This window comes from Telopea speciosissima, chromosome 9, assembly GCF_018873765.1.
Source record: "Telopea speciosissima isolate NSW1024214 ecotype Mountain lineage chromosome 9, Tspe_v1, whole genome shotgun sequence".
NCBI lineage: Eukaryota > Viridiplantae > Streptophyta > Magnoliopsida > Proteales > Proteaceae > Telopea > Telopea speciosissima.
Genome location: NC_057924.1, coordinates 24570576 through 24597453, shown reverse-complemented (window position 1 = coordinate 24597453; position 26878 = coordinate 24570576). Strand labels below are relative to the sequence as shown.

Here is a 26878-nt window from a genome sequence, read left to right as displayed (position 1 = left end):
TTCAGAGCGGAGTCAGCAACATGTAGAACTTTAACTACTGGCTCTAAAACTTTCACCACTTTGCTTATTTTGGTCCAGAAGTCCTTAGATGACATCGTTGTTTGTGCTTCCCTCCCATTTGCAGTCTTGGAACCCTTCCATTCAAACCACTCCACAGAAGCAAACATGCTTCTCAGCCCGGCCTTCTTTGTCTCAATGCTTTTGAGAGCAATGTAGTTGATGGAAAATCTTGTGATGCCAGACCTAACCAAGTCACCCCCACATTTTTCCCTCAATAGATTGAGTGCATAGGAGTGGTTGTATACAAAGTTGGTGACTTGTCTTGCACTTTCAACCACAGTCTTCACCAACTTTAACTTTCCCATATCTTTTAGCATTAAGTCAATGCAATGGGCTGCACAAGGAGTCCGAAGAGCCGGTACTTACTATTGTTCATCATCTTCTCACCGCCACTAAGTTACTTCCATTGTCGCTTACAATCTGGACAAGATTCTCAACACCCACATCTTTTTCCACTTACTTTCTTTAACAATCTGTAAATATATTTTGCATCCTTTATCTCTTTGGATGCATCCACAGATTTGAGGAACACTGTCCTCCCATCACAATAAACCATGAAATTGATGATGGACTTTCTTGTAGGCCCACCATCCATCTCGCCATTATAGTCACCCCATATGTCTCCCACATATTCCTCATCTCACTAATGTACTCATCAATCTCACTCTTTTGTTGAGGTAGATAAACATTCATTACCTCATATGGGGTGGGGCCCTTGAATCCTGGGCCACCTCTGCAATGGTATCTATCATGGTATCATAATGGGGGCCTTGTGCGATGTTCTTTGGGATGGTATGGTATAGCATCCACTTAGCTATTGATTCTTTAACCAATCCCTTCATCCCCTTCCATGCTCCTTTGATTCGGGTTGATCGCTTCCTTTCTTCTTATGCAATTTAGGATCGATGTTGATAGGTGGTACTGGATCTTGGTAGAGGTGTTGGGGCTGTCCTCACACTTTGTGATCTTTTAAAAGGATTCAAAGTTCTAGGACCTCCAGAACGCCACTCCTCCACTACCCCCTACTCTTTGTCTCTCGCGATCATCTTGAAAACTTACTTACTCCTTGAAACAATCCGCCTAAAATCCCTACCCTCCTCTCGTTGTTTGTATGTCATCAGTCGCTGTCATCATCATCATCATCATCATCATCATCATCATCATCATTGTATCGTCTTCCTCCTCCCATCGAACTCCTCACTGTATCCTCAAGTTGTTCTCTTATCCTTTGCTTGTCAGCCTTCCTCTTCTTTCTTCCCCTCAAACTATCACCAATCTCCCTGGCTACTTCAGTAGGGACCATATGACAACCTACAACATCTTTAGATCCTCCAGTCAGATGTTGTTTAAGTCTACTGAACCCACCTCCCATAAATTGCATGTGACAATAGTTACATATAGATTTTCTCTTATCCCCATCAATGGGAGTACCATGTAACCATGCAATGTCACCCCTATGTTGGCTGGCTGGTCTCTCTTGTTCCCTCTGTTCTCTTTGTTCCCTCCGCCCCCTTTGTTGACTACTTTCCCCCACCTTTTGCTTGCCCTTCGCACGTTGTCTATCACGATCCGCCATAATGATACTTGTTTACTGCAATGTAAGTAACACAAATAATTAAAAAACTTAATGTGGATGCACTTCAATTGACACTTTTAGATTACTAATACACTTGTATAGTTATTTAATATTTTTCCCCTAACCTTTATATTTTTCACATAATTAAAACCAATTTTTTATATATAATGTTAATATAAGTATTGACCTAACATAACAAAACAAAAAATTAGTAAACATAATATACATGTAATGCATCTCAAAACATATAGAAATAACTTTCATATTTTTTCATTATTTTTTAAACTTAAAACTCATATTTTTTCTTATTTATTTCTGTTTTTTTAATTTTTTATATATTTTTCTTAATTTTTGAAAATTAAAAGAATTATTTAAGAGCAGAAAAATAAATCCGACACTGTGAAGCCGTAGATCGGCCATTGGTGTCTAACATATATTTAATTCATTACCATCTAAGTCATATTACCCCTAATTATTTCCTATTTTAGTTGTAGGAAAATGAATTTTTAAAACCAGAAAAAAAATAAAAAAATTATATATGGAAAAAAAATTTCGACACCGTGAGACTGTAGATCGGCCTCCGGTGTCTAACATATATTAATATCATCAACATCCAACAACATTTGTACAAAGTTTTTTTAAAAAAAATAGTTTTAGAGAAATAGAATTTACCTTAAATAATGAAAATAGGCTTGGATGATGAGCTTAGATGACCCTCTGACGTCTTCTCGGCGACAAGGAGCTTCAACAATGCTTGGATGAGGCTTGGAAGGGAGGAAGAAAAGCAAAAAATGAGGAAGAAGAGAGAAAATTTGATTTTCAGCAGCTCTCGGTCGAAATATTGACCAAGAGCTGAGAAATATGGAATTATAAGGCCCCTAGTGTGACACTATTTGTCACTTTTACAATATCTCGCGATATATCGTGAGATCTCGCGATATATCGTGAGATCCATGATATATCGTGATATATCGACGAGATACTGTATTTTTTTGTTTCGGAAGTGTTTCGTATATCGGACATGTCGAGATTCACGAAATATGGCGATATATTGCCGATATATCGCGAAATTTTATACCATGTTCCTAGGGTTTGTCCTTGTCCTTACTGCAGCCCCCCATCCCTCCCCCTTGATAGTTGGGTGGTGCTTTGTTTGTTTTTGGTTTTCTTGTAATTTTCCCTCTTCCTGTCTTTGGGGGCTCCTTGTTTCTTTTCTCTCTTTGGTAATGAATTCTTTATTCACCCAAAAAATATAGGTTAGGCTTTTTTTTTTTATAAATAGGTTTCATATTTTTATTATGGTGGGCCTAATCTATATAATCCCATATTTGGGATTAGGTTGGCATACGGCCATAGTGTCTTAGTTTAACTTAGAATGAGAGAGTTATTATGATGCAAGATCGGAAGAGGGAAAATGTGCTCGTGGTGGATGCAAAGATCGAAAGAGGGATAATGTGCTTGTGGTGGGAAAGAAGAGAACATGGTAGAAGAGAGAGACAAAGCCAGCCAAATACTATTCCATTCATTCAAATCAATGGGGGCTTTGACCCTTTACATTGTATTTATAAAGATTAAAAAAAAAAAAAACCCAGACCACTAGGACTCGTAATAATTATTAAATAAACAAGCTAAACTAACTAGGCAAACTCTTCCAATCGTAGGCTATGTTGGGAGAGTCCTCCTTGGTTGACTTAAACATCCTAAAAGTAATGCTGACTAATAACAACCAAACTCTCCCATACACATGCTATGTGGGGTGTCATAAACAGGCCATAAAACAAAATAAAAGAAATAACTGCTAGCCATTTTTTTCCGCTAAAGGTCAATTTGTATTGAAAACAAAAATTATTACAAGGAAACGAGGGCATACCCTGCCTGATTACAAGAACAAAAGATTAAGAAGAGTCCACCTTCGGCAATGCCATCAGCACACTCTTCTTGAATCCAGCTAAAAACTATCAAAATCAAAATCTTGGTCTATTTGTAGCATCGAAGAAAAGTTCTTCCTTTATTTGTGAAAGAAAAACTATATTGGATGACGAAATCGAATGCTTTGTTGCCTCTTTTGCTAGAAAGTCAGTAACTATGTTGGCTTCTCTATAGCAGTGATTGATCTTCCAAGTAATGGTTTTTAGGTATGGTTGAATGAAGTGCCAATCCTGTCGAACAAACCATTGTAGGGAACCTGTTTGAAAGGAGACAATGACAGAAGCATAATCACATTCAATCCATAATCTATCAATATTTAATTCCTTTGCTTTGATTATGCCTTTCACAAGACCTGCAAATTCTGCTTTGAAGTTTGTAGAGTTTCCCATGAACTCATTGAAAGCTACTATAACCTGTCCCAAGTTATTTATGAATACTCCTTCAAAGCCTACTCTTCCTGGATTGCCTATAGAACAACCGTTTACAATGAGTTCAATCCAATTAGAATTCGGCTTGTACCAGTGGACTTCCAGGATACGCTGTGGTAAGTAAAGACGCATAAATAGGCTGAGGCTTCTTGAACAAATTAATTCAGTAGAGGATCTAACCGAAATCTTCATTGAAGAACTAAGCTCAGAGATTGATTTAACAACTGATCTAACAATTTGAGTTGCTGAAGATTTTCTTCATTCAAATTGTCGAGTATTTCTTTCTAACCAAATGAATAATGGGATTAGAATGAACCCCACCAGCCAAGGCTCTTTTAAATTAATTGAATTGGTCTTAGATTTCCACCATAGAAGATCTCCAATGGAGTCATGGGCCAATTAATCCCCAAAAATTTCAGGAACTTGCTCCATACCGACTTTGAAAAGCAACACTCCAGGAATAGATGATTGATTACAAAGCTCACAGCGGGAGACCAAAGGGATTCCTTTGATTGTAATGGAATCATCTGTAGGCAGCTTGAGGTTTAGAAATCTCCAACCAAAGACAGAGTGCCTTGGAAGGAGATAATTATTCCAAACAATGGAAGACCAAGACACCTTTGGGCTAAGTTTCCTTAGATTGTTCCAAGCTGATGAGATTGTAAAGGAGCCTGAAGAAGAAAGATTCCAAACACAATAATCCTCTATTTCCTGCCTTGGAATAGAGATCTTTGAAATCTCATTGAAAGTACCTGTAAGGAAAGTCAAATTGGCGGTAGGAAACAGCCACTGACCATTAAGAATGAAGTCTGAAACTTTGCTTTTAAAATTCTAGAAGAAGGAAAAATCCAGCCTTGATAGTTCAACAATAGTTGAAGAAGACAGCCACCTATCATTCCAGAAATTAATGTTTTTCTTGTTCCCAAGGTTCAAGATCTCGGGTTTCGACCAGCTAGAAACCGAGATATGGTCGAAACTTGGTTGAAACCAGGTCGAAACTAGTGATTATTTCCCACCCAACTCGAGTTGGTGGTTTCGAGGCCTAGAAATGTTTTTTTTTGATATGATTTTTTGTATACAGCCTATTTTTGACATTCTAAACACAATGCATGAACTATTTTCACAAAAAAAACACTCATTTTGACCCAAGTTTACTAGTGTACGCACAATGTACTGAGAGTTGTCAGGGCACTTATTTATGCCAAATATCATTTAAGTAAATGTGTATTTGATTTACTTAAGATATTATTCATAAATAAGCAAATATTCTATGTTTTGAATCCAATAAAAATAGTTAAAAAATCAACTTCCAAAAGGATAAAAAGTCAACCCCTCAGTTCAAGAACAAAAACTGGATTTCGGCGATAGGTGCAATGTTCCAACTTTCTAATGCTGGGGTTTTTCTCAAATCTAAAAATTCCATAAATCTTAATATGGTAAAACATTGCTATAAACCAAAAGTGCGGTAAAATATTCATTTGTTTTGATGTCCAAAAAAATATTTTCATTCAGAGCGATTTTGACAGCATTCACGCACGTCAAATTAACTTTGACCTGAACATAACTCCTTCAATATAAATCAGATCTAACAAATCTTTTGATAGCTTTCCAACAAGACCAAGATTGCTTAAATCTGATTTATATTGAAGGAGTTATGTACCCGTTAAACTTAATTTGGTGTGTGTATGCTGTCAAAATCACTTTGAATGAAAATACTTTTTGGACATCAAAACAAATGAATATTGTCCCGCACTTTTGGTTGATAGCAATGTTTTAGCATATTAAGATTTATCGAATTTTTAGATTTGAGAAAAGTCCCAACATTAGAAAGTTGAAAATTGCACTTACCGCCAAAAATCCAATTTTTTGTTCTTGAATTGGGGGGTTGACCTTTTTTCCTTGTGGAGTTTGATTTTTTAAAGTATTTTTATTGGATTCAAATAGGGGGTATTTACTTATTTATGAATAATATCTTAAGTAAATGTTATACAAAAACATTTACTTAAATGATATTAGGCATAAATAAGTGTCTGTCCTGGTTACTGGCATACATAAGTATCTGTACTGGTTTCGAGCCAGGTTCCCCCAAGTTTCGATGGGCATAAATGTTGAAATTTGCGAAATTACCAACATCTCGGTCGAAACCATGCATTTGTTCAAGTGCTTGGCCAACTCGTCTCAGAAACCTGCGAAACCGAGATATCTTGCGGTTTCGACCGAGTTCTCTTTCCATGCTCGTTCCCCTATATGACTTATAAAATAAAGCTGGAAATTAGGAATAATATCCTAACCTTTCTTAAAAAGTAGAGTAATAACTAAAATAGGAAACTAAGTGTCCTAAACAACCCAAGATTAGACTAGATAAGACTGGTTCATTGAACCTGTCTTAAACAACCCATGATTTGACTAGATAAGGCTGTTTCATTGAACGTGGTCACCCAATCGATGGAACCAGATTTTGAATTAAAAAAAAAGTTTGGATCTGGACCAAACCAACTCAAACCAGTCCTGCATTAGATTAGGAGTCCAATTGTGAGACTAATTAGGAATTTTCAAAAGGTCTTTATACTTGTACCGACACACACACATTGACTAGAAATGATTTGAATAATAGAATTGAGTGTATTTCAAGAATTCTTAAGCTGTTGAGCTATGCATATGCAACTGTTATTCCAGATTTGATCTCCTTCTTCTGATCAGGTGTATTTGATCCTCTCCTTTTCAGTTCGTCTTATTCTCTAATTTTGAAATCTTCTTCTATTTCCTCTACCTCTACTCTGTTTCCTTCTATTTTCTTCTGTCTCGATGCATCTATTTCTTGACTTGATTATATATCTGCTGGAAAAATAAATTTATTCTTTCAAATCTGGTTAGTAGAGATCTATTACATAATTAATGAACTGTTAATCAGATTTTGCTGAGATTCCTTAGTTCTGGACCTTAGCTTGGAAATAGAGAATCATCTATCAACACCTATCTGATTTTCATGATTCTTGTGTCAATTAATAGGTCTGCTAAACCTTTATGTTTCACCAGAATTTTAGATTTAATCAGACTCTTGATTTTTGAGTTTCTAAATTCTCCCAAGTACTATCAATTCTGTACCTGTTTTGATCCTATTGGTTTCATTACTGATACTTGTTAAAAATTGTAGTTCTTGCTTCTAGATTTCTTATAGAATCCTTGAATGCATTATCTTCCAGGATAGAATTATTGAATCTATAGGGTGCAAAATGACCGCAACAATTCTACTCATGGCATCCTGTGAAGAGTTTTCATTCTATTAGTTCTGCTGTTTTGTTTGAGTTCCCAATTCCCAGTAAATTCTTGCTTTATTGTAGTCGAGGCCTTTTAATATTCCCCAAGATTGTGATCTGTCACAATGTTTCCAGCAGCTGTCTCATTATTTCTTGATCACGCTACTAGTAGTCCATGAGTATTTCAATTCCTTCCCTTCCCTCACCAAGGGTTTCCCAGAAGCCTGAGCTTCTTCTGAGCCATTACTATGGCTTAGTTCTGATAACTATGCCGTAATGATTTGACAACATTCTTGAGGTATATCAACTATCTTCCTCGCTGTTTCTCTCATAGAGGTTTGGGGCTATGTTTTGGCCTCTATATTATCAGGCTCAATTATGGTGATTTTGTACTTCTCTATATTGTTATCCTTCAGCATTCAGATGTTCTCAAATCATTATCCATCCAGAAAAGAAAAAAGTAAAAAATCCTCCTTTCCTCCTAATTAGTGGCTCTGTGTTTTATTTGAGGGAAAAATACTATTGTAGAAGGGGTTCAACTAAGAACCACTCTACAGTAGGATCGTTGATAGTTGCAGCAGATCATCAATAATGGAAGCAAATCAGAATTAGAAAGTAATCAAATCTGAGCAAACCAGCAGTGGGAATGGACTCGAAATCTGATCGACGGCTAGCGTTGGTGGGGTGAATATGTGCTCCAAGTTTGGTCCAATTCTGCTGATCAGAAGTGGAGGTCTGAGTTGGTCTTGAAAATAGAAGGTAAAATTCAGAATTAGAAGGTAAGTTCAGTAGAACAATCCAGCCAGCAATAGAGTCTGAAACTTGGATCGAGTGGAGGCCCTGGTAGGTGTGTTTTGTGCTTCAAAACTCAACTGATTTCGATAGCTGGTTGAAGAGATATTCAAGTCTGAAATCTGCTGGAGAAACAAAGTAGGAACAGCAGAGCCGCAGGTGTTCTAGAGCCTCCTCAGGTTGTACAACAGCAGTAACTAATTAAAACTTGACAGGGGTTTGATTCAGGTTTTCAAAGTATACTCTCACAGTGATTAATTACAGTCACAGAACAGCACAGCAGTGTTGATCGAGTTGGGAGAAGAGAAGATAGAATATGGAGGGGGTAGGGGGGATGGGCTATCTCAGCCTTGGGTCTCTCACCCACAGCTATCTCAGCTGTTTGAACAGGGGTTTTACTCCCATAATTGAGTGCAAAAATGCCTCAAAACTTCATTCATTAATTCTGTCTTCACTATTACAACAAGGGGGTGCCTATTTAATAGGCTAGCTTACAAAATTAGAAACTTAAAAAAATAGCAACTTGACTAACTTAGCAACTAATGGAAATTAGAAACTTAATGAAAATAGAAACTTAATGAAAATAGAAACTACTAAAGGCTTTATAACTCAGCCTTCTAAACATGCAAATATAACCAAATTAGAAACTAATATAAATTAGAAACTACCTAATATAAACTGAAAATAGAAACAAAATTATGACAGCATTAGGATAGAAGCTTTCTCCACTTGATGGGCCCACAAGATCTTCTAAAAAACATCCCTACACAAGGCAAATATGGGCTGTGACACTGGTCACATGAACAGTGTTTTGGCCTCTTTTTCTTGGCCCTTCTAGAAGACCTGCTGGGCTGGCTCCATCTGGTCCAGTTCTGGTCCTTCTGGAGCTGGTTCAATGGGTCTTGGTTCTTCTTCTTCTGGTCAGTTCTGGGATCTACATCAGATACAGAAATGAGGTTTCACCAAATTTTTTTGCACAGTTATATCTTCAAGTGTATGAAGGTATTTGTGATCATATATAAAAAATTCTAATAAAAAAGTTAATCTTATTAATGGAAGATTGCTTTCCCATTAAAATACATAAAAAGCCACAGAATGCAGCAAATCTGTCATTGGTTAAGTCTCTGAATTTTGTTCTGGTCTACGGTAATGCCATGGTTCCCAATCGATACCTCACATGCCATTTCTACTATGTCAATTTGGTTACTTCTGCAATTTTCCCTATTGCACTATTGTAGATGATTTTGAACTCTGCTAGTTCGAACATTCTCATCATCTTACTTTTTTTTGTTCTCCTTCCCTATTTATATTGACTTCCTTGGGTAAACCAATGGTTTTGCTAATGAATTATTGTTCTAAAATCCAAAAATTTTCAGAGGTTAGCTGGTCAATGTCTGCGTAATATTCCCTTCTGACTCTTTGTTCCTAAAATGGTGTATAGGTAAAGACCGAGGGCGGCTCTAAAGTGAAAGCCACCAAGACAGGTATATACAAGAAGTGGAAAGAAAGGTCACACAAGAAGATATCTCTCAAAGGAATGAGTACTGAACCTGGTTCTGGAGAGGCTACTGGTTCAACAGGTGATGTTTGGAATCTTCTATTGTTTGTTAAGCAGTTCTTGATTTGTTTACTTCAAGTTTTACTGAACTACTCTATACACGCATAACAAGTTACAGTTACCAAATACATCTCTTTCCCTACATTTTCCCTTGTAAATTCTCATCACACCAGTTTTATTTTAGACTTATTAGACTCCATACTCTTGGAACTATGTATTATTTATTCATTTAACGCCTTCTGGATGGCTTGTTGATTCTTTTAATAATCTTACATTGCTTAGTTGTTGATCCTTGGGATAAGGATTTCAGCCTCATGGGAATTTACCACTAGTGTAGATTGTTTTCTGTCCAGGGCATTTTCTTGGTTTTGAGTACTAAAAATATTCCACACTAGAGCTTCTTTCTATGGTGATTTAGTTTACTTATGGCACCAGCTTCTTCTTTTTTGTTTTTTTTTGGGTAGGGGGGAGATAAATGTAACCTATCTCAGTGTTCAGTTGCCTAACTTACCACCAGGGTAACCATAGTAATCTCTCTCTTACTGTGTTCCCATGAAATGGGTTACAATTGGGAGACTGGATATTATCCCTGGAAATGTCAGTATTTGTTGCAGGGTATGAGGCAGATAAGTAGGTCTAGAATCCTCAATAATCTCTCTCTCCCAACCCATCTAGATTTCTGTTTGTATTCAAGCAGATGGAGGCGTTTTGGACATAACAAGGACTGTAAGACCAAGACTTTAGAGAAGCACAATTTTGAGAATTTTGAGATTTGGTTTCAATTTTTTGAACTGCTTCTAAACTGAGCATTTCAAACTTTTGATGGATATGAACTATGCTGTAACCTTGTTTTCCTTATTTTAACTGAATTTTGAGCACATTGCAGTTCAATTTCAAACAGGACCAAATTAGGAATTAGGATAAAATTTGCATATATGTAAATAATCTCATGTCTGTGTCATTCATTTTAGAAAATTTTTTGGGGAACTTAAAAACTGTAAATAATAATAGAAAAGAAGAAGAGAGAGACGATGGCTGTCAGCATCCGAAAGACCCTCTATCTGTCCATGACCATGATCACTATAGAGGAGACCACGTCTAGGAGCCTTTTTTAGGTAACGCAAGATCTGTACAACTGTATCCCAGTGAGATGTCCAAGGAGTAGACAAAAACTGACTCACCACACTAACAGGAAAGGCAATGTCAGGCCGAGTCACTGCCAGATAATTCAACTTCCCAACTAGTCTCCGATACTTCTCAGGATCACCTAAAACATCACCATCATCAGCTGTAAGCTTTACATTGGGATCCATGGGAGTATCTATAGGTTTAGAGCCCAACATCCCTGTCTCCGAGAGAAGATCTATAACATATTTTCGCTGTGAAAGCAAAATCCCTTTTCTTGACTGAGCCACTTCCACACCCAAGAAATACTTCAACTTTCCCAGATCCTTGGTTTGAAATTTTGCTGCAAATGTACCTTCAAATTCTCAATACCAGAAGCATCATCTCCTGTAATAACAATGTCGTTTACATAAACAACAAGGAATATGTTCCCTGCTTCAGAACGTCGAAAAAACACTGAATAATCACTACCACACCGTGTCAGCCCAAATTCTAACATAACCTCAGTGAACCGGCCAAACCAAGCCTAAGGGGACTGTTTCAGCTCATACAACTACTTCTTGAATTATACACTAGACCAGACTCCCCCTGAGCTACAAACCCAGGAGGTTGCTCCATATAAACCTCCTCATTAAGATCCCCATGTAAAAAGGCATTCTTAATATCTAATTGAAATAAAGGCCAATGACAAGTAGCAACAAGAGAAATCAAAATAGGAACATAAGTTAGTTTAGGCACATGAGAAAAAGTATCCAAATAGTCCACACCATATACTTGGGCATAGCCCTTTGCCACAAGATGGGCCTTCAAATGTGCCAAGGAACCATCAGGGTTTACCTTCACCACATACACCCAACGACAACCAATAGGAGATTTACGTGAGGGTACTGGAACAAGATCCCAAGTCTGATTTTCCTCCAATGCCAACAGTTCCTCATTCATAGCAGCCCTCCAACCAGGAACTTAGTAAGTTCGGAAACGAAAATTGAACGGGAACGGATACATTCAACAATTAAATGGACTAGACGGCAATATTACTTTTCAAAAATTCAGTGTAATAAAGCGCATACGGCAATAATACAATACGTGTTTAATACGGCCGCTCTATAAGCAAAAATCGGCATACATTCACTATGTAATAGATGTGCACCACCTAATAAACAAAATAATAGCATATAGACAATGATTTTATCAAAAAGAAACCTCACAACTAAAATAAACACAATATAATATCCCCTATTACATCTCATAAGATTATCATTTAACAAATCAAAATGTCAATAAAAGTATCTCATCAGACATTAAAAAAAAGACATAATGTGTTCTAGAACACATCTCTAAGATGTGCTGACATCAATGAACTCATCTCTAAGATTAACTAACATCACCAATGGAAGTTCATGTACCTTAGTAGCAGGTTAAATATTTATATAGTCATATGTAGAGCTCAGATGACCTGTTGCCAAGCTTGTGCGTAATGGTCTTCCAATGGCATTAGAATTTAGTTAATGATCAATTGCATCAAATAGCAGTTTTGTCAACTCATGTTACTCGAATCATATTTGTTTATGAAAATTTTGTTCCGTGAATTAAACCACACAAAGATGAAGCAGAAAAAAAAAAAAAACAAACAGGGAAAAAGATGAGGAACGACTTATAGAGACGAAGAAGAGAGAGCCTCAGATTGAGTGTTCCCACCAGGCCACCGCTACAATTATTGCTGCAACCGTTTGGCGAACGGAGACGGAAAAGAAGAAGAGGAACAGAGCTTGCCCGCCTTTGCAATCACTAATTTACCCAGCTGCAATTAACCAACCACCTGAACTGAAATGGGAACGGATAATAGGAAGGGGCAAGGGGGTATTCAGCCTCAAAGGAAGTCTAGCTGACCACCTGAACTAAAATGAGAACGGAGATGAAGAAGATGAATGGAATGAGGGCAGTCGGCGGGTAGGGTTTGAAGAGAAGAAGACCAAAATCGTATTATGCGAGGGTTTTGTTTTGCCTTTTTTCTTCTTTAAATTTTGAGTTTTTCTTTTAAACAAAATTAAACTTAACTTAAAAAGTATTAAACGCGTTTAATTCGTGTTTAATAGGTGCACTTAAAAAAACGAGTTTTTTACCATATAAATAGAAATATATGGTAAAATACGTTTTTTTGAATTAAGCGTTCAGATATGCGTATAATACGCATATAATATATGAACTTACTAACTAAGACCAGGAATAGATAATGCCTCTGCAACAGACTTAGGGATAGGATGATTTTCATCAGTAGTCAAACACGAATGGAAAGTAGAAGACAAACCAGAATAGGACACAAAGTTAGAAATGGGGTGTTGGGTACAACTCCGAACACCCTTATGATGAGCAATAGGAATATCAAGATCAGAAGAAGGTTCCAAGGAAGAAGTACCTATTGTAGGATCAGCAGACAAAGAAGTAGATGGAGCAGAGGCAGCCGAACCAAGGGAGCCCATACTTTCCGTAGGTGACGTTTGTACAAAATAGGAGGTGTCGGTGATGAGGCATCCTGTGGAATAGGGTGAACAAGAGACTGAACAACATAGACAGGAAGATCATCATCTAACTCAGAAACAGTAAAAGAAGATGCATCATAATGGGTGGATTCAAAGAAGGAAACATCAGCAATGACAAAGTATTTCTGTAACTCAAAAGAGTAACAATGATAACCTTTTTGGGTGCGAGAATAACCAACAAAAAGACACTTAAGAGCTTTAGGATCCAACTTTGAAACGCTATGACGATGATCACGAGTGAAACAAACACTACCAAATACCTATGGTGGTAAAACAAAGGCATAGAAGGAAACAACAAAGAATGAGGAATACCACCACTTAGAACAAAGGAAGGCATGTAGTTAATAAGGTATAATGCAGTCAAAACAGCATCTGCCCAAAAAGGTTTAGCCACCTTCATCTCAAACAAAAGAGATCGGTGTCCTTCATTAAATGTCTATTCTTCCTCTCGGACACACCATTTTGTTATGGAGTGTCAGCACAAGAGGACTGATGAATAATACCACTTGAATCATAAATTCAGAAAAGGGGGTAGAAAACTACTCCTTAGCATTATCACTACGAAGAACACACAAAAGAGTCTGAAATTGAGTATGAATCTCATTCACAAGTGCACAAAAGATGGAAAATAATTCTGAACACTTTTTCATTAAATAAATCCAGGTAACTCTGGAATAGTCATCAACAAAAGTAACAAAATAACAAAAATCCACCTTAGAAACGACTGGATAAGGACCCCATACATCAGAATGAACAAAGAAAAGGTTGGTCAAACTGTTTCTTGACTTTAGGAGGATAATTCACACGGTGAAGTTTCCCAAACTGTCAGAACTCACAATTTAAACTAGAAAGGGATCGAAAACGAGTATCTAAAAGTTTCAAACTCTCCAACAAAAGATGACCCGAACGACAATGAATCTGGTGAGGTGACGCCACATTGGAACATGCTACGGATGAAATATCCTCAAGTATATAAAGCCCCTCCCTGCGGGATTCACAACTTCTACCAATCATCTTCTTCGTCGTAAGATCTTGAAATAAATAAGAGTCGGAGAAAAAGGTTGCAGAACAATTATAAGTTTTGGTAAACCTATTAACGGACAAGAGATTAAAAGGAAAGTCAGGTAAATAAAGAACGGAATATAAGGACAAAGAAGATGTAACATGACCAGTGCCAGTACCAGTCACTTAAGCTATGGAACCATCAACTACAGTAACATTAGATGATTATTTTTTGAAGGAGGAAAATATACCTGAGACACCAGTCATACGATCCGAAGCCCCTGAATCAATGATCCAGGGACGAGAAGTAGCAGTCGAAAGACATGCTGTGGCATTACCTGTATGAACAAAAGTGGCAGTTGGAGGTTGGGATGACTGTGAAATCCGAAACTGTGTAAAACGAGTATACTCCTCATCAGACATCTTCATAGTCTTACCCTCAGACTATGGAGATGAAGAAATAACAAACTCAATAGTAGCAATGGAATTGGCAAATTGTTGTTGAGGTGGTTTGCCATGAAGTTTTCAACAATAACGTTGGATATGTCCTAGGCTACCACAATGGTGATAAGTCTTCACCAAACCTGAATTTTCAGAAGCAGCCTGAGTACCTGAAGTAGGAGGTTTACCATAACCAGCCCCATGACCACGACCATCACCACTATTACCATTACCACCATGACCAGCCCCACTATTAGGTCCATGGTTAGGTGGAAAAGAAGCCAAGGCTGATTTATCCACTGAAGTAGAACTCTCACGAGAGACACGTAGAACTCGGGAAAATGTTTCTAATAGTGTGGCTACCTTGTCATCACCAAGAATTTGAGAACGGATAGAATCAAACTCTTTCCCGATTCCTCCCAAAAATCCCATGACAGCGAAGTGTTCCCGCTGACTTTGCATTTGTTCCACATTAAAAGTGATAGGAAGTAGGGAATTCAACTCCTCGTACATCCTCTTAAAGTTAGCAAAATACTGGGTCAAAGGGCGACCCGTTCGATTAGATCGATAAAACTCTTGAAACAGATCATAAATACGAGAAATATTGTTCTGTCCAGAATACAGAACATTAAGATACTCCCATAGCTCCTTGACAGTGTCAATGTGAGTCACCAAGTCAACAATTTGGTTATCCCAAGATTCTTGCGTCAATAGTATCCCATAAGGGGTCATAATCTGGTTTATTTTTCAACAAGTGATCCTGCTGATCACGTCCGGTTAGAACCAACTTAACAATTTTCTTCCATTATTGAAAGTTGGTAATCCCCTCCAGCTTCTTTTCAGTGATACGATTTGATGATGAAGATAATACCTCAGTCACCACATTCTTCAAGTGCTTAGACATTATTCACCGCCAGAGGACGGAGTGAAGTTGCAGCAAGAAGTAAAAAATTCTGAAAAAAAAATCGATTCCCAAAAACCTGACCAATATTGATTTTTCCAGAAGCACCCTGACTAAAATTGATCTCTATAGGTTGAACAAAACAGAAAAATAACCTCTGCAGTAGCTTCCGAAAAATTCAGCAAACTCAAAAACTCATTCCAAAAACTCCACCAAAAAATCGATCTCAATACCCTGACAGGGTGCTGCCGATATATATTCTTCAAGTTCCAGCGTAATCTTCACTCCATAAATCACCAAACAACGAAAAAAGAGACCTAGTTCTTAATTTAGAACATGAACTAGACTCGAAACAGTCCCAAAACACAGCATAGAGTGCGGCACCCCTTCAAACGAAAGACAGGAGAAGGCGCAAAGCTTCAATCTGAAACGAACACTTCAATACCCATAGACGTCTTGAGAAATGAGAAGAAAATAATCAAAGAGAGCTGTAACAGTGCCTATAGCTCTGATACCATGTAAATAAAAGTAGAAAAGAAGAAGAGAGAAAAAGAGAGAGAGAGAGAGACAATGGCTGTGCAACTTGGGAGTCACAATATAATATATTATTGGATCTCCTTTTCTATTTAATATATAAGTTAACTAAGGGAAAAACAGGAAAAATAATAATAAAAAAAGAAAATAAACCTTAGATAAAATTACCCTTACTAGCCTGGCGCTAATACCGAGACTTACATATCAATTAACAAAAACATAATATAAAATTTTAAAAGCAGAACTTAAATTTGGGTGAACAAAACCTGTAACAAAATCAGCCCCAATAATAGCTCTTTGCTCTCTAGAATAAAAATGATATGAAAATTGCTGGAATTGAATCTGTATGTCATTGACTTTCATTAGATTCCACTATTAGCGTGGCTATGTCTATGCTTTCAGATACCTACTTTTAAGTTATGGTAGCATTTTAAGATAGAACAAGGTTAGTGGAATTTCCAGTCCCACTGGGCTTGGCGGGACCAGCTACATATCTGCCTCATGGTAGCTTAGTTGGCACCCAGACAACATTTGCCTTACTGGTAGTAGGTAAGGCACCCTCCCCTACGCATGCATCAAGCTTGAGTTCATAAGGACTGCCATGTGGCGTGACTCTTTTTGTTAATCTGTTTTGACCTAAAAAGGCTACATCTGGACCACTGAAAATACTAGGGAAGAGTCAAATAACTGGTGGAAAATATGATTGAGCTAGGGCATGAAATTTGATTTCTCATGAAGAGGGGTTCCTATTGATCCATTACCAATGGTCTGGATTGGCCAAATCAGCCCTCACAGGCAAATAAAGCTGCCAGCCTATCAAGACAGCCTGTCCTCCCCCCAAAATAAAATCCCCCTATCCCCGAAAAAAAGGGGCAAAAAAGGCAAATCTAAAGTTTTGCTGTATTTTATGGAATGCTGGAGGTCCAATCTGTTATTTTGCATATGTATTGCTCATACTTCATGTCCTTTTTACATTTATTTGTAATTATGAGGTTATTTGTTTTGAATTTTGATTATTTTGTTTCAAGGCATTAAGAGCAACTGTTGTGGCATTTGTCCTGCCTGCTTGTAGATCTAAGTTATTTGTTTTATTTTGCTTAGCTCTTAATGTTCAACAATCTCAACATGCAGATCGAAAATCATTACTTATTACAGATCTGCATCTTTAGTGTGGTGGATGCTCTTGATACTTATCTTATTGTATCACCTTCAATTAAAGTTAATAATATTTCGAAAAAATTATTGTATGAATTAAAACATAAATATAAAGTTCTTACCCATCTCCCGTTTAGCGAATGAAATTCAATAACATTGTTTGTTGCATGTGTTCCTATTTTCCAGGGGACCATCGGATGCAAGGATATAACAGAATGTTCAAAGGTGGGAAGAATCATCATTCATTGCCAAATGCTCATGTCCGCTCAGAATTAAAAAATCCTGAACAAATTCGAAAAGAAAGGCAAAAGAATGCAAGCAGAATGTCTCATGCCAAGAACAAATCTGCAAAGGGGAAGAAGTTTGGAAAAAATGCAAAGAGGAAAAGCAAAGTGAGAAAATTATAGGCAAATTCTGATCTATAGAGCCGTTTAGGATTAGAGCAAGTAAGGAGGAAGATGGGAGTCTCAAAAAGCACCAAAAGAAGAGGCCCAATATTTTTGACCCCCCCACCCCCTCCAGCTTCCAGTTGGGGTTTTATTCAAATCTTGAGTTAGTCAGTTCTTTGCCAAGGGACCAGAGTTTTCCGTTAAGATGAACTTTCCTAGGTACTCTGGCAAGCGAAGAACAGGCAGATTCAGATTCGGGTTGGCAAACAAAATAATTATGTTTTATTTGTATGTTCTCCACACCAAATCCATTTTGCCTCTAATCTTGCTTGGTCTTCTTCCAAGCAAGCCAAGATTTATTTTCATCCAAGATAATTTTCATATTTTCATTCTTCCATAGGTTTTTCGAAGGAGCTATGATCTGTCCCTAAGATGCATATTTAGACTTTACAGACATTTCTGTGTTTCAAATCTATTCGGTGTTGAGATAATTTATTCTGATAATACAGACAGCGTCAATAATAACAAGAAGTGAAAAAAAAAAAAAAAAGGAAAGACTGATGTTACTGAAGTGGTTTGTAAATTAATAAGTAATGTCAAACCCTTCTTTCTCTGGTGAAGACCAAGATTAAAAAGGGGACACTGTTGAAGGATGTGGGTACTACTTTTAATCTGTTCATCTAATTTTTTTTTATTAATGAAATCAATAACTACTTAGATCGACTTGTAAGCTGTTTAAGTTCAAACCCCTGGGCAAAGATTCCCTCTAGATCAGATCAGATCTTGAATAATGTGAAATAAGATTCAGTCTGTTTGCAGAAATTGAAATCTGTATCAATCACCAAAGTATTCTTTCCCCTTAAAAGCTATTGCACTTTTGGATTTCACTTCACAAGATGGTGGAGAAGGATCAAAGATCCCAAAAAGAAGGTGCTACATTCTATCCGATCAGTAGAGAACCCAACTGAAGCAACAAATCTCATAAAGAGACATCACAGTTGATATGATGACATGTTATTTTCACATGGATGGTGCTGGAGAATTGCTCTGGTTGGGGGAAAAGTGAATTATGACAGTGACAAGGGCAGTAAGGGAGATTGTTGATCATGATTGGTGTGTTGCTAGCCAAGTCATTATTGGCAATATCATACATTGTGTGAGAAGACTCTTTGTTGCAGCAGCAGCTTAGGGTAATTTTTGGGTTATCATAGTGGTTGATTCTGTTGAATCTCAAAGCATTGTTATAGCTCTTTGAGTCTTATTTCCTACGCAATTTAAATGAGCTCAATCGTAGTTCGAACGAGGAAGAGATGACTATTTCCGTGAAAGATGCACATTCTGCCCAGTTTCAAACGCTCTTAGACTTTCGTGAGTCATATGGTGGATGTTCGTGAGATAATAATGAATGTCTTGTTAGTCAAATAGCAGTCCATGGGATCATCTCCATGATTCTTTGGGAAACCAATAAGAAGCATTATCTTGGAAAGTTTGGGTTGCCCTAGAGCACCCTATTTAAATTTAAGGGTTTCCCATGGTCGCCCATGGGTGCCTTACTGTGACCCTATTTAAATTTAGGGTTGTCCATGCTTGCCCATGGGAACCCTGGTGTAACTCAATCATTTTCTTTCTTGTCCCATAAAATTATGGGATCCCTAAGAGAGAAAATTCATCTCTTTTCCATTCCATGGAAAGAGGAATCCTTCCCATACCCAAATGCGCAGCGGAAAGAGATCAATTCAGGTTTCTTTCACATCCCATGAATAATCATATAATTAAAACAGGAGGAATTAACAAAAACTTACTAACCTGATGAGCCTCAAGTGTTGCTCCTCCAATAAACAGTGGTTCTTCCTCCAACGAGCATACCAGGTAAACAGATCTAAACCTCCAATGGTGCAGCCAAGGTTCTCCAAGTCAAAACTAGATCTTCTTCTTCAAATCTTCAAGAGCAATCCTGGGTTTCCAATACCCTAACTCTCAAAAGCTAGAGAGCAAGAAGAATGAGAGAGAAGAGATCAAGAGAGAGAGCCAAACACGTGGGAGAGAGGGGGAGCACTCAAAACCGTCCAAGGTTCAAAACGTGGTCTCCCCCTCCATGATTTAGATTGCTTTTATAATAAGTTTTTTTTAAAAAAAAATTTAAAACCATATTTCGAAAAAACCCAGTGAGAGTCTGTTTCTCTCTCTCCTCTTTGACTTGAACCTGTTTAAACCTAATGGGCTTCTAATTGATGAAGAAGCAGAATCTAATAGAGAATGTTTAATTATTTATTTATTTTATATTTAATGGATAAATAAAAATAGCACCTTATCCAATAAATTAAATAAACAATTAATTAATTAGTAAATTCCATTTATACCCTCACCACTAATCAGCAACATCATTATGGAATCTAGGGCATGTACACATGTACTGCCAAACCCCATTCCATAGAACATGTCCATACGAGAACGTCTGTGTACGTGATCGGATCCCACAAAACATGATAAAATATTTTAAATAAAAACTAATTTTATGTAAAATAGGTTTTGCAAAAACCATTTCTAAAACCGCACTAGATCCAAATTCCGATCCGACCATCCACAAACAATCTCTATCTTGATGTTCCCCAATCGGACAATGGTGACCGTGGTGAGTAACTCTTTCAGTCACGAAATGTTTGCATATTCCCAGAACATCGACTTTGACTCTATTGAATCTCAGTCATTGATGATCCAAAGAATGCGTTCACATTTCGCAGTGACAAGGTCCTCTCAGGTACAGGGTCTCAATGATACATGTCTATCTCATCCTACATTTGACAGTAATACATGAGGGAATCGACAAATAAGATTCTTTGCCAATGCACATACTGATGTGCACTTGCATTCGTACTCTGACATCATGTCTAGGCATACCCAATGTGATGATCATATGATAAGGGTGCCCAACCCAAACCCTAGTCGTGACTACCATTTTAAGTAAAACTTACAGACACATAATGCTCAAAAAATTTATATCGCATATGATAATATTAAACCAAAATGCATAAAAGGTTCAATACAAAGTAACCGGATCGAATCGGAACAAACCGGGTTTGATGGACACATAAATCCAACAATCTCCCACTTCTACATCAAAGCCAATTTTCCATACATTTTAAACCCATGCCCTTAATGTGTTTTTCTAATACTCCAGGAGACAAACCTTTTGTCATGGCATCAGACACATTTTCAGTAGTGTCCACTTTGGAGATACTCACGTCGCCCTGCTGGATAATCTCTCTGATGAGATGATACTTCCGCTGCACGTGCTTGTTTTTCTGATGAGCCCTAGGCTCCTTAGCTTGTGCAATGGCCCCTCTGTTGTCACATAACAGGGGAATAGGGCCTTTGACAAGATCAGGGATTACTCCAGAAACATTAGGAATTTCCTAACCCAAACACCTTATTAGCCGCATCACATGATGCAAAGTGTTCTTAAAAATTGGGATTGGCTGTAATTTTTTGTTTTGCACTTTACCACAAAATGACACCTCCACCCATTAGACTGGTAACAACTCACAATACCTATTACAAAGCAAATATGCAGCCTCATACACAACATAGCATACATAAGACTCCCTACTGCTGAGGCATAGGGAATCTTCTTCATCTCTTCAATGTCCGTCTGAGACTGAGGATGTTGAGATTTGGAAAGACTGACTCTATGTCGGAAAGGGACATTTTCTCGTTTGGAGTTCTCCATATTATATTTGGCCAGCACTTTATCTATATAGGTAGCCTATGACAAACCTAATATTCTTTTCTGACGATCTTTTACGAGTTTGATCCCAAGGATATAACTGGCTTTACCAAGGTTTTTCATTGAAAAAGTAGTGGATAACCACTAGTTAACTGATGAGAGAAACCCTACATCGTTACCAATGAACAATATCTCATCTATGTATAAAACTAGAAAACATATTGCGCTCCCACTGATTTTCTTGTAAACGCATGACTCATCCATGTTTTGATCTGATGTTCCAGCTTCTGGAAGCTTGCTTCGGTCTATAGATGGACCTCTGCAATTTGCATACTTTTCTTTCTTCCTCCAAGGAAGAGAACCCTTCTGACTGTTGCATGTAAATTTTTTCTTGAAGAAATCTATTTAGGAATGTAGTCTGCACATCCATTTGCCAGATCTCATAATTATAGTATGCGGCGATTGCCAATAAAATCCTAATGGATTTCATCATTGTCGTTGGGGAAACGGTTCCCTCATAATTTATATCCTCCTGCTAGGTATAACCTTTTATCACCAGTCTCGCTTTGAATTGTTCAACATTTCCATCAGCGCCCTTCTTCCACTAGAAGATCCATTTACACCCAATTGGCTTAACCCCAAGTGGTTGATCAACTAGAGTCCAGACCTTGTTGGAATGCATCGAATCGATTTTAGAGCGCATTGCTTTCAGCCACCTAGTGGCATCAACATCCTTAAGAGCTTCTGAATATGTTATCGGATCATCATTCGATTCAATTGACACCATGTGAAACTCTTCCGCTGTTTTCTTTTCTGCGGTGAGAAGAGTAAACCTGGTGGGTGGTTTAATAGTCCTCCCACTACGTTCAGGTTCTTGAGGTGTTAGATTTTCAGTGGGTATGTTGATTGGTCTCACTTCTGGAAGTGAAGTTTCTGAGTTATTCAATAATTCTTCAAAAACTACAAGTTCAGATTTCTTGGTCCATATATCTTCCTCAAAAAACGTAACATGTTTGCTAATGATGACCTTTTTAGTCAACCAGGTCATAGAAATAGTAACCAATTGTGCCTTTGGGATAGCCTAAGAAATAACACCTTGAAGTCTTGGATTCCAATTTATCTATATGTTGCTTTTGCATGTGTGCTATGCAATCCCATGCCCGAAGGTGTTGTATGCTAGGCTTACCCCCTTTCCACAACTCAAAAGGTGTCTTAGCTATAGACTTTTAGTTGGAACCCTATTCAATATGTAGATAGCTGCTTCTAAGGCGAACCCCTAGAAATAAAAAGGTAATTCACTATAAGTGAGCATTATCCGGACCATATCCAGTAGAGTCTGATCGCATCTTTTGGATACACCATTTTGTTGTGGTGTACCTGGATTAGTTAATTGATTAACTATCTCTTGTGAAGTGAGGTAATCCCTAAATTCATCCAATAGATATTCTCCTTTATGATTTGATCGTAAGGACTTGATGCGTTTATCGAGCAGTCTTTCAACCTTGACTTGAAATTCTTTAAATTTATCGAAGGCTTTCGATTTTTTATGCATCAAGTAGTTATAACCATATCTAGAGTAATCATCGGTGAATGTTATGAAATACTCAAATCCATACCTTACTTGTATATTTATTGGTCCACACACATCAGTATGTATCAACTCTAACACATTAGTTGCTCTAGCACCTTATTGTTAAAGGGTTTCTTGGTCATTTTACCTTGAAGGCATGAGTTGCAGGTAGCAAATGGTTCGACTCCTAGACTCTTTAAAGGCCCATCCCTTACCAATATACTAATACGGTCCAAATAAATGTGACCTAATCTTAGATGCTACAAATATGTTGAGTTCACTGGAGCTGCTTTACGTTTCAAATCAACATTTAATATTACATTCGTTCTAATCGGGTAATTTAGGAAATACAATCCACTTTGCAAATATGCAGATGCCACAAAAACATTATTTATACGAATGATCAATTTAGAATGAAAGAAAAATTATACCCTTCCATAACTAGTTTAGAAACAAAGAGTACCTTCCTCTTAAAAGAGGGTACATAATAACAATCTTGTAAAACTAAATCAACATAATCAAATTTTAAATAAAATGTTCCTATAGCCAATGCCACGACTTCAGCTCCAGGTGCCCACCCGAAGACGCACCTCATTTTTTTCGAATTTTCTTGTCTCCTTGAACCCCTATAATACATTGTAAATGTGAACAGTGGAACCACTATCGACCAACCAAGAATTGGTCAGTTCAAAGGACAAATTAGACTCATAAAGAATGTTTACATCACATGTACCTTCTTTATCAACCTCTTTATCATCTGGCTTCTTGTCTTTCATAGTTGTCAGGAATGCACGATAGTTTCTTTTTCAATGACCCTCCTTCTTGCAATAAAAACACTTGCTTTTAGCCTTCTTATTGCCAGACTTTCCACCCTTGGGCTTTAGGGTTTTACTTTTTTTTTCTTCTTCCCATTTGATGAAGGATTCACATCAGTTGCATTAACCTTAGCCTTATCCTTTTTCAAGGTAGTTTCTGCCTCTACCAGTGCATTAGCAAGCTCGGTGAGCTCCAACTCCTTATTTGACATCTTGTAGGACATCCAGACAGGAGCAAAGGTAGAAGGTAGTGATGACATGATCACACTAGTCTTGTACCGCAGGTCAAACTTGGTCTCCATGGATTCCAGTTTTTCAAACAGATTAATCATTTTCATGACGTATTCCATCACTGGAGTCCCTTGGGCCATTTTGTAATTATTGATCTGACTCATTACGTCTTAATGCACATGTGTCAGCTGTCTGCTGAATAATTCAGCAAGCTTATCCATTTTACCGTCTGCAGTACGTATATCCTTCACTGAGTTCAATACTGACTTTTCCAATGTTCCAAGAATGTAGAGAGAAGCCTTGGAATACCTCATAAGGAAATCCTACATTCTCCCATGTTCCTCAAAATCTTCATGGTGGGGGTCAGGAGGAATTTGTTCATCAAAAACAGAAAAGAGACCTTCTGCAATCAAGAGCAATTTAATGCTCTGGTATCAGTCAACATAATTCGTTCCATTTAATTTGTATTCGCTAATGACTGCTAATAGATTGGAATTAACGACAACCATTGGATTAGAATCTAAACATGTATAAGTTAACCACATGCATATTAATAATCATCGATAAAAATTGAACATACATATCAATGGTTTCTCATAATTTAGGTCTCTCTCATGACCCAAAAAATGAATTGGATATCTACCACCCTTGTATGCATAACTTACCCTGTCGGGAGTCATTATACATACCATGGTCGTGTGGACTAATCTGTCTACCTTATGGGCTTCCAATATTTTCGATCGCCTAGGTGTCATGTCCAGATCTGTCGACTGACATACACCCAAGTCATGTATACACTTATTGCGTTAGTTAGAATCATATAATCATTAATGATGGCCCACTGTCGCAGCAACCTCTCACTATCTATACCCTAACGTATCTAGATAGAGATAAATATAGATGATGAAGTGATAATGAGCTTGGCAATGTCCTGTCAGTGTATGCGGGGTCACATCATACAACCTCTACACTTACTTTTAATAGGAGGCCATGGATATACTACTAACCTAGACTAATCCATAACATACATGTATTGTAATCAAAGAGGGATAATGATAAACTCTCACAAAATATCATGGATGGCAATACATATAATAATTAGTCAACATTAATGAAAGTGATTATGCATTTTAATAGAACTGATAAATTAATTCCCTCTCATTAAAAAATTAAAATCTAATAATCTTTATGGGCGCATCATCATGACAAGGATGTAGCTTGCTTCAACTCCATCATCTCCTCCATGCATCCTTCCTTCAAAGTTGGCGATCATCATCTCCATAAACTTTGAACACACGTGGATCATCATCAACATGCATCGAAAATCACATCTCCTCTATAATTATAATGAAAACCTAGGAAAAATTCTATAAACTTTTTTTTCCATAATAAAGAAACCTCCATGGAGGAACCAACCCACCATTTGGGCTGTCCATGGGGTGGAGTACAATTGTTTATAAAAAAGATAGGAGAGAGAGAGAGGGGGAGAGAGAGAGAGAGAGAGAGAGAGAGAGGGAGAAGCATCACATCCACTCATTAACCCCATGAAATTAATTTATGCCAAAAAATAACCATCCACATTATTAGATAGCCAATCCCATAATCACATAGCCAATGCAAATCATGTATGGGAATACCCATGTAAGTAAAGAAACACATATGGATTTAATCAAATATTGAAACCACCACATACATGTGATAACATGTACCCAAGCCCATAAAAATTAAAATCCAATTTTAATTTCAAATGGGTGGAGAGAAGTATCTCTTCACCCATCTTCCTCCAACCACAAAACTATGTTTAAAAACTAAATTCTGTTTTGTAAATTTTTTTTTAATACTGGAGGAAAAAATATTGCAGGAAAAAAAATTCTGCCGACCGTACACTACCATAGGTTGCGGTCATGGGTTATGGGCAAGGTCTAGGGGAGGAGCGTGCAAGGGTGCTTGGAAACATGCGCTCCTAATTGGGTACAATTTTCAATAATTGAAATTAAACATGGTTTTTACAAAAACATAAGATTAACCATAACCAACACACATGGATAAGTTGCTAAAACTTTTAACAACCTTGTAAATACCAATGTACACATGGGAAGGTTGTTACAATAACCAATTAACCACCCATGCGCAACCTTACCAAACTCAAAAAAACTTTAACAACTTGCATCCTATACATAATATTTGCATCAAAATTTAATTATGTGATATCCATGGGTGAGAAAGGTGGTTCTGGTACCATACTGTTAGTCAAATAGTAGTCCATAGGATCATCTCCATGGTTCCCCTGGGAAACCAATAAGAACCATCATCTTGGGTTCACAAGAATTGAAAAGTCTGGGCTGCCCTAGGGCATCCTATTTAAAATTTAGGGTTTCCTATGGTTGCCCATGGGTGCCCTACTGTGACCGTATTTAAATTTAGGGTTGCCCATGGTTGCCCATGGAAATCCTGGTGTAACCCAATCCTTCTCTTTCTTGTCCCATAAAATTAGATCCCTAAAAGAGAGAAAATTCATCTCTTTTACATCCCATGAAAAAAAGGATCCATCCCATATCCGAATGCGCAGCGGAAAGAGATCGATTTGGGTTTCTTTTACATCCCATGAATAATCATATACTTAAAACAAGAAAAATTAACAGAAACTTGCTAACCTGATGAGCCTCAAGTGTTGCTACTCCAATAGACAGTGGTTCTTCCTCCAACGAGCACACCAAGTAAACAGATTTGAACCTCCAATGGTGCAGCCAAGGTTCTCCAAGTCAAAACCAGATCTTCTTCTTCAAATCTTCAAGAGCAATCCTGGGTTTTCAAAACCCTAACTCTCAAAAGCTAGAGAGCAAGAAGAATG

At 37.5% G+C, this 26878-nt stretch overlaps 1 protein-coding gene across 1 annotated transcript in view; it reads left to right on the top strand.

Annotated features, from left to right (window-relative positions):
* Positions 1-17817, top strand: part of LOC122640563 (putative DEAD-box ATP-dependent RNA helicase 29) — a 38923-nt gene extending 21106 nt beyond the window's left edge. The window contains exons 10-11 of the mRNA XM_043833784.1: positions 9484-9622; positions 17485-17817. Coding sequence (XP_043689719.1) covers positions 9484-9622; positions 17485-17705 — 360 coding nt within the window. The 3' untranslated portion in view covers positions 17706-17817. The remainder of the gene's footprint in view (positions 1-9483; positions 9623-17484) is intronic.
* The last annotated feature ends 9061 nt before the right edge of the window (positions 17818-26878 follow it).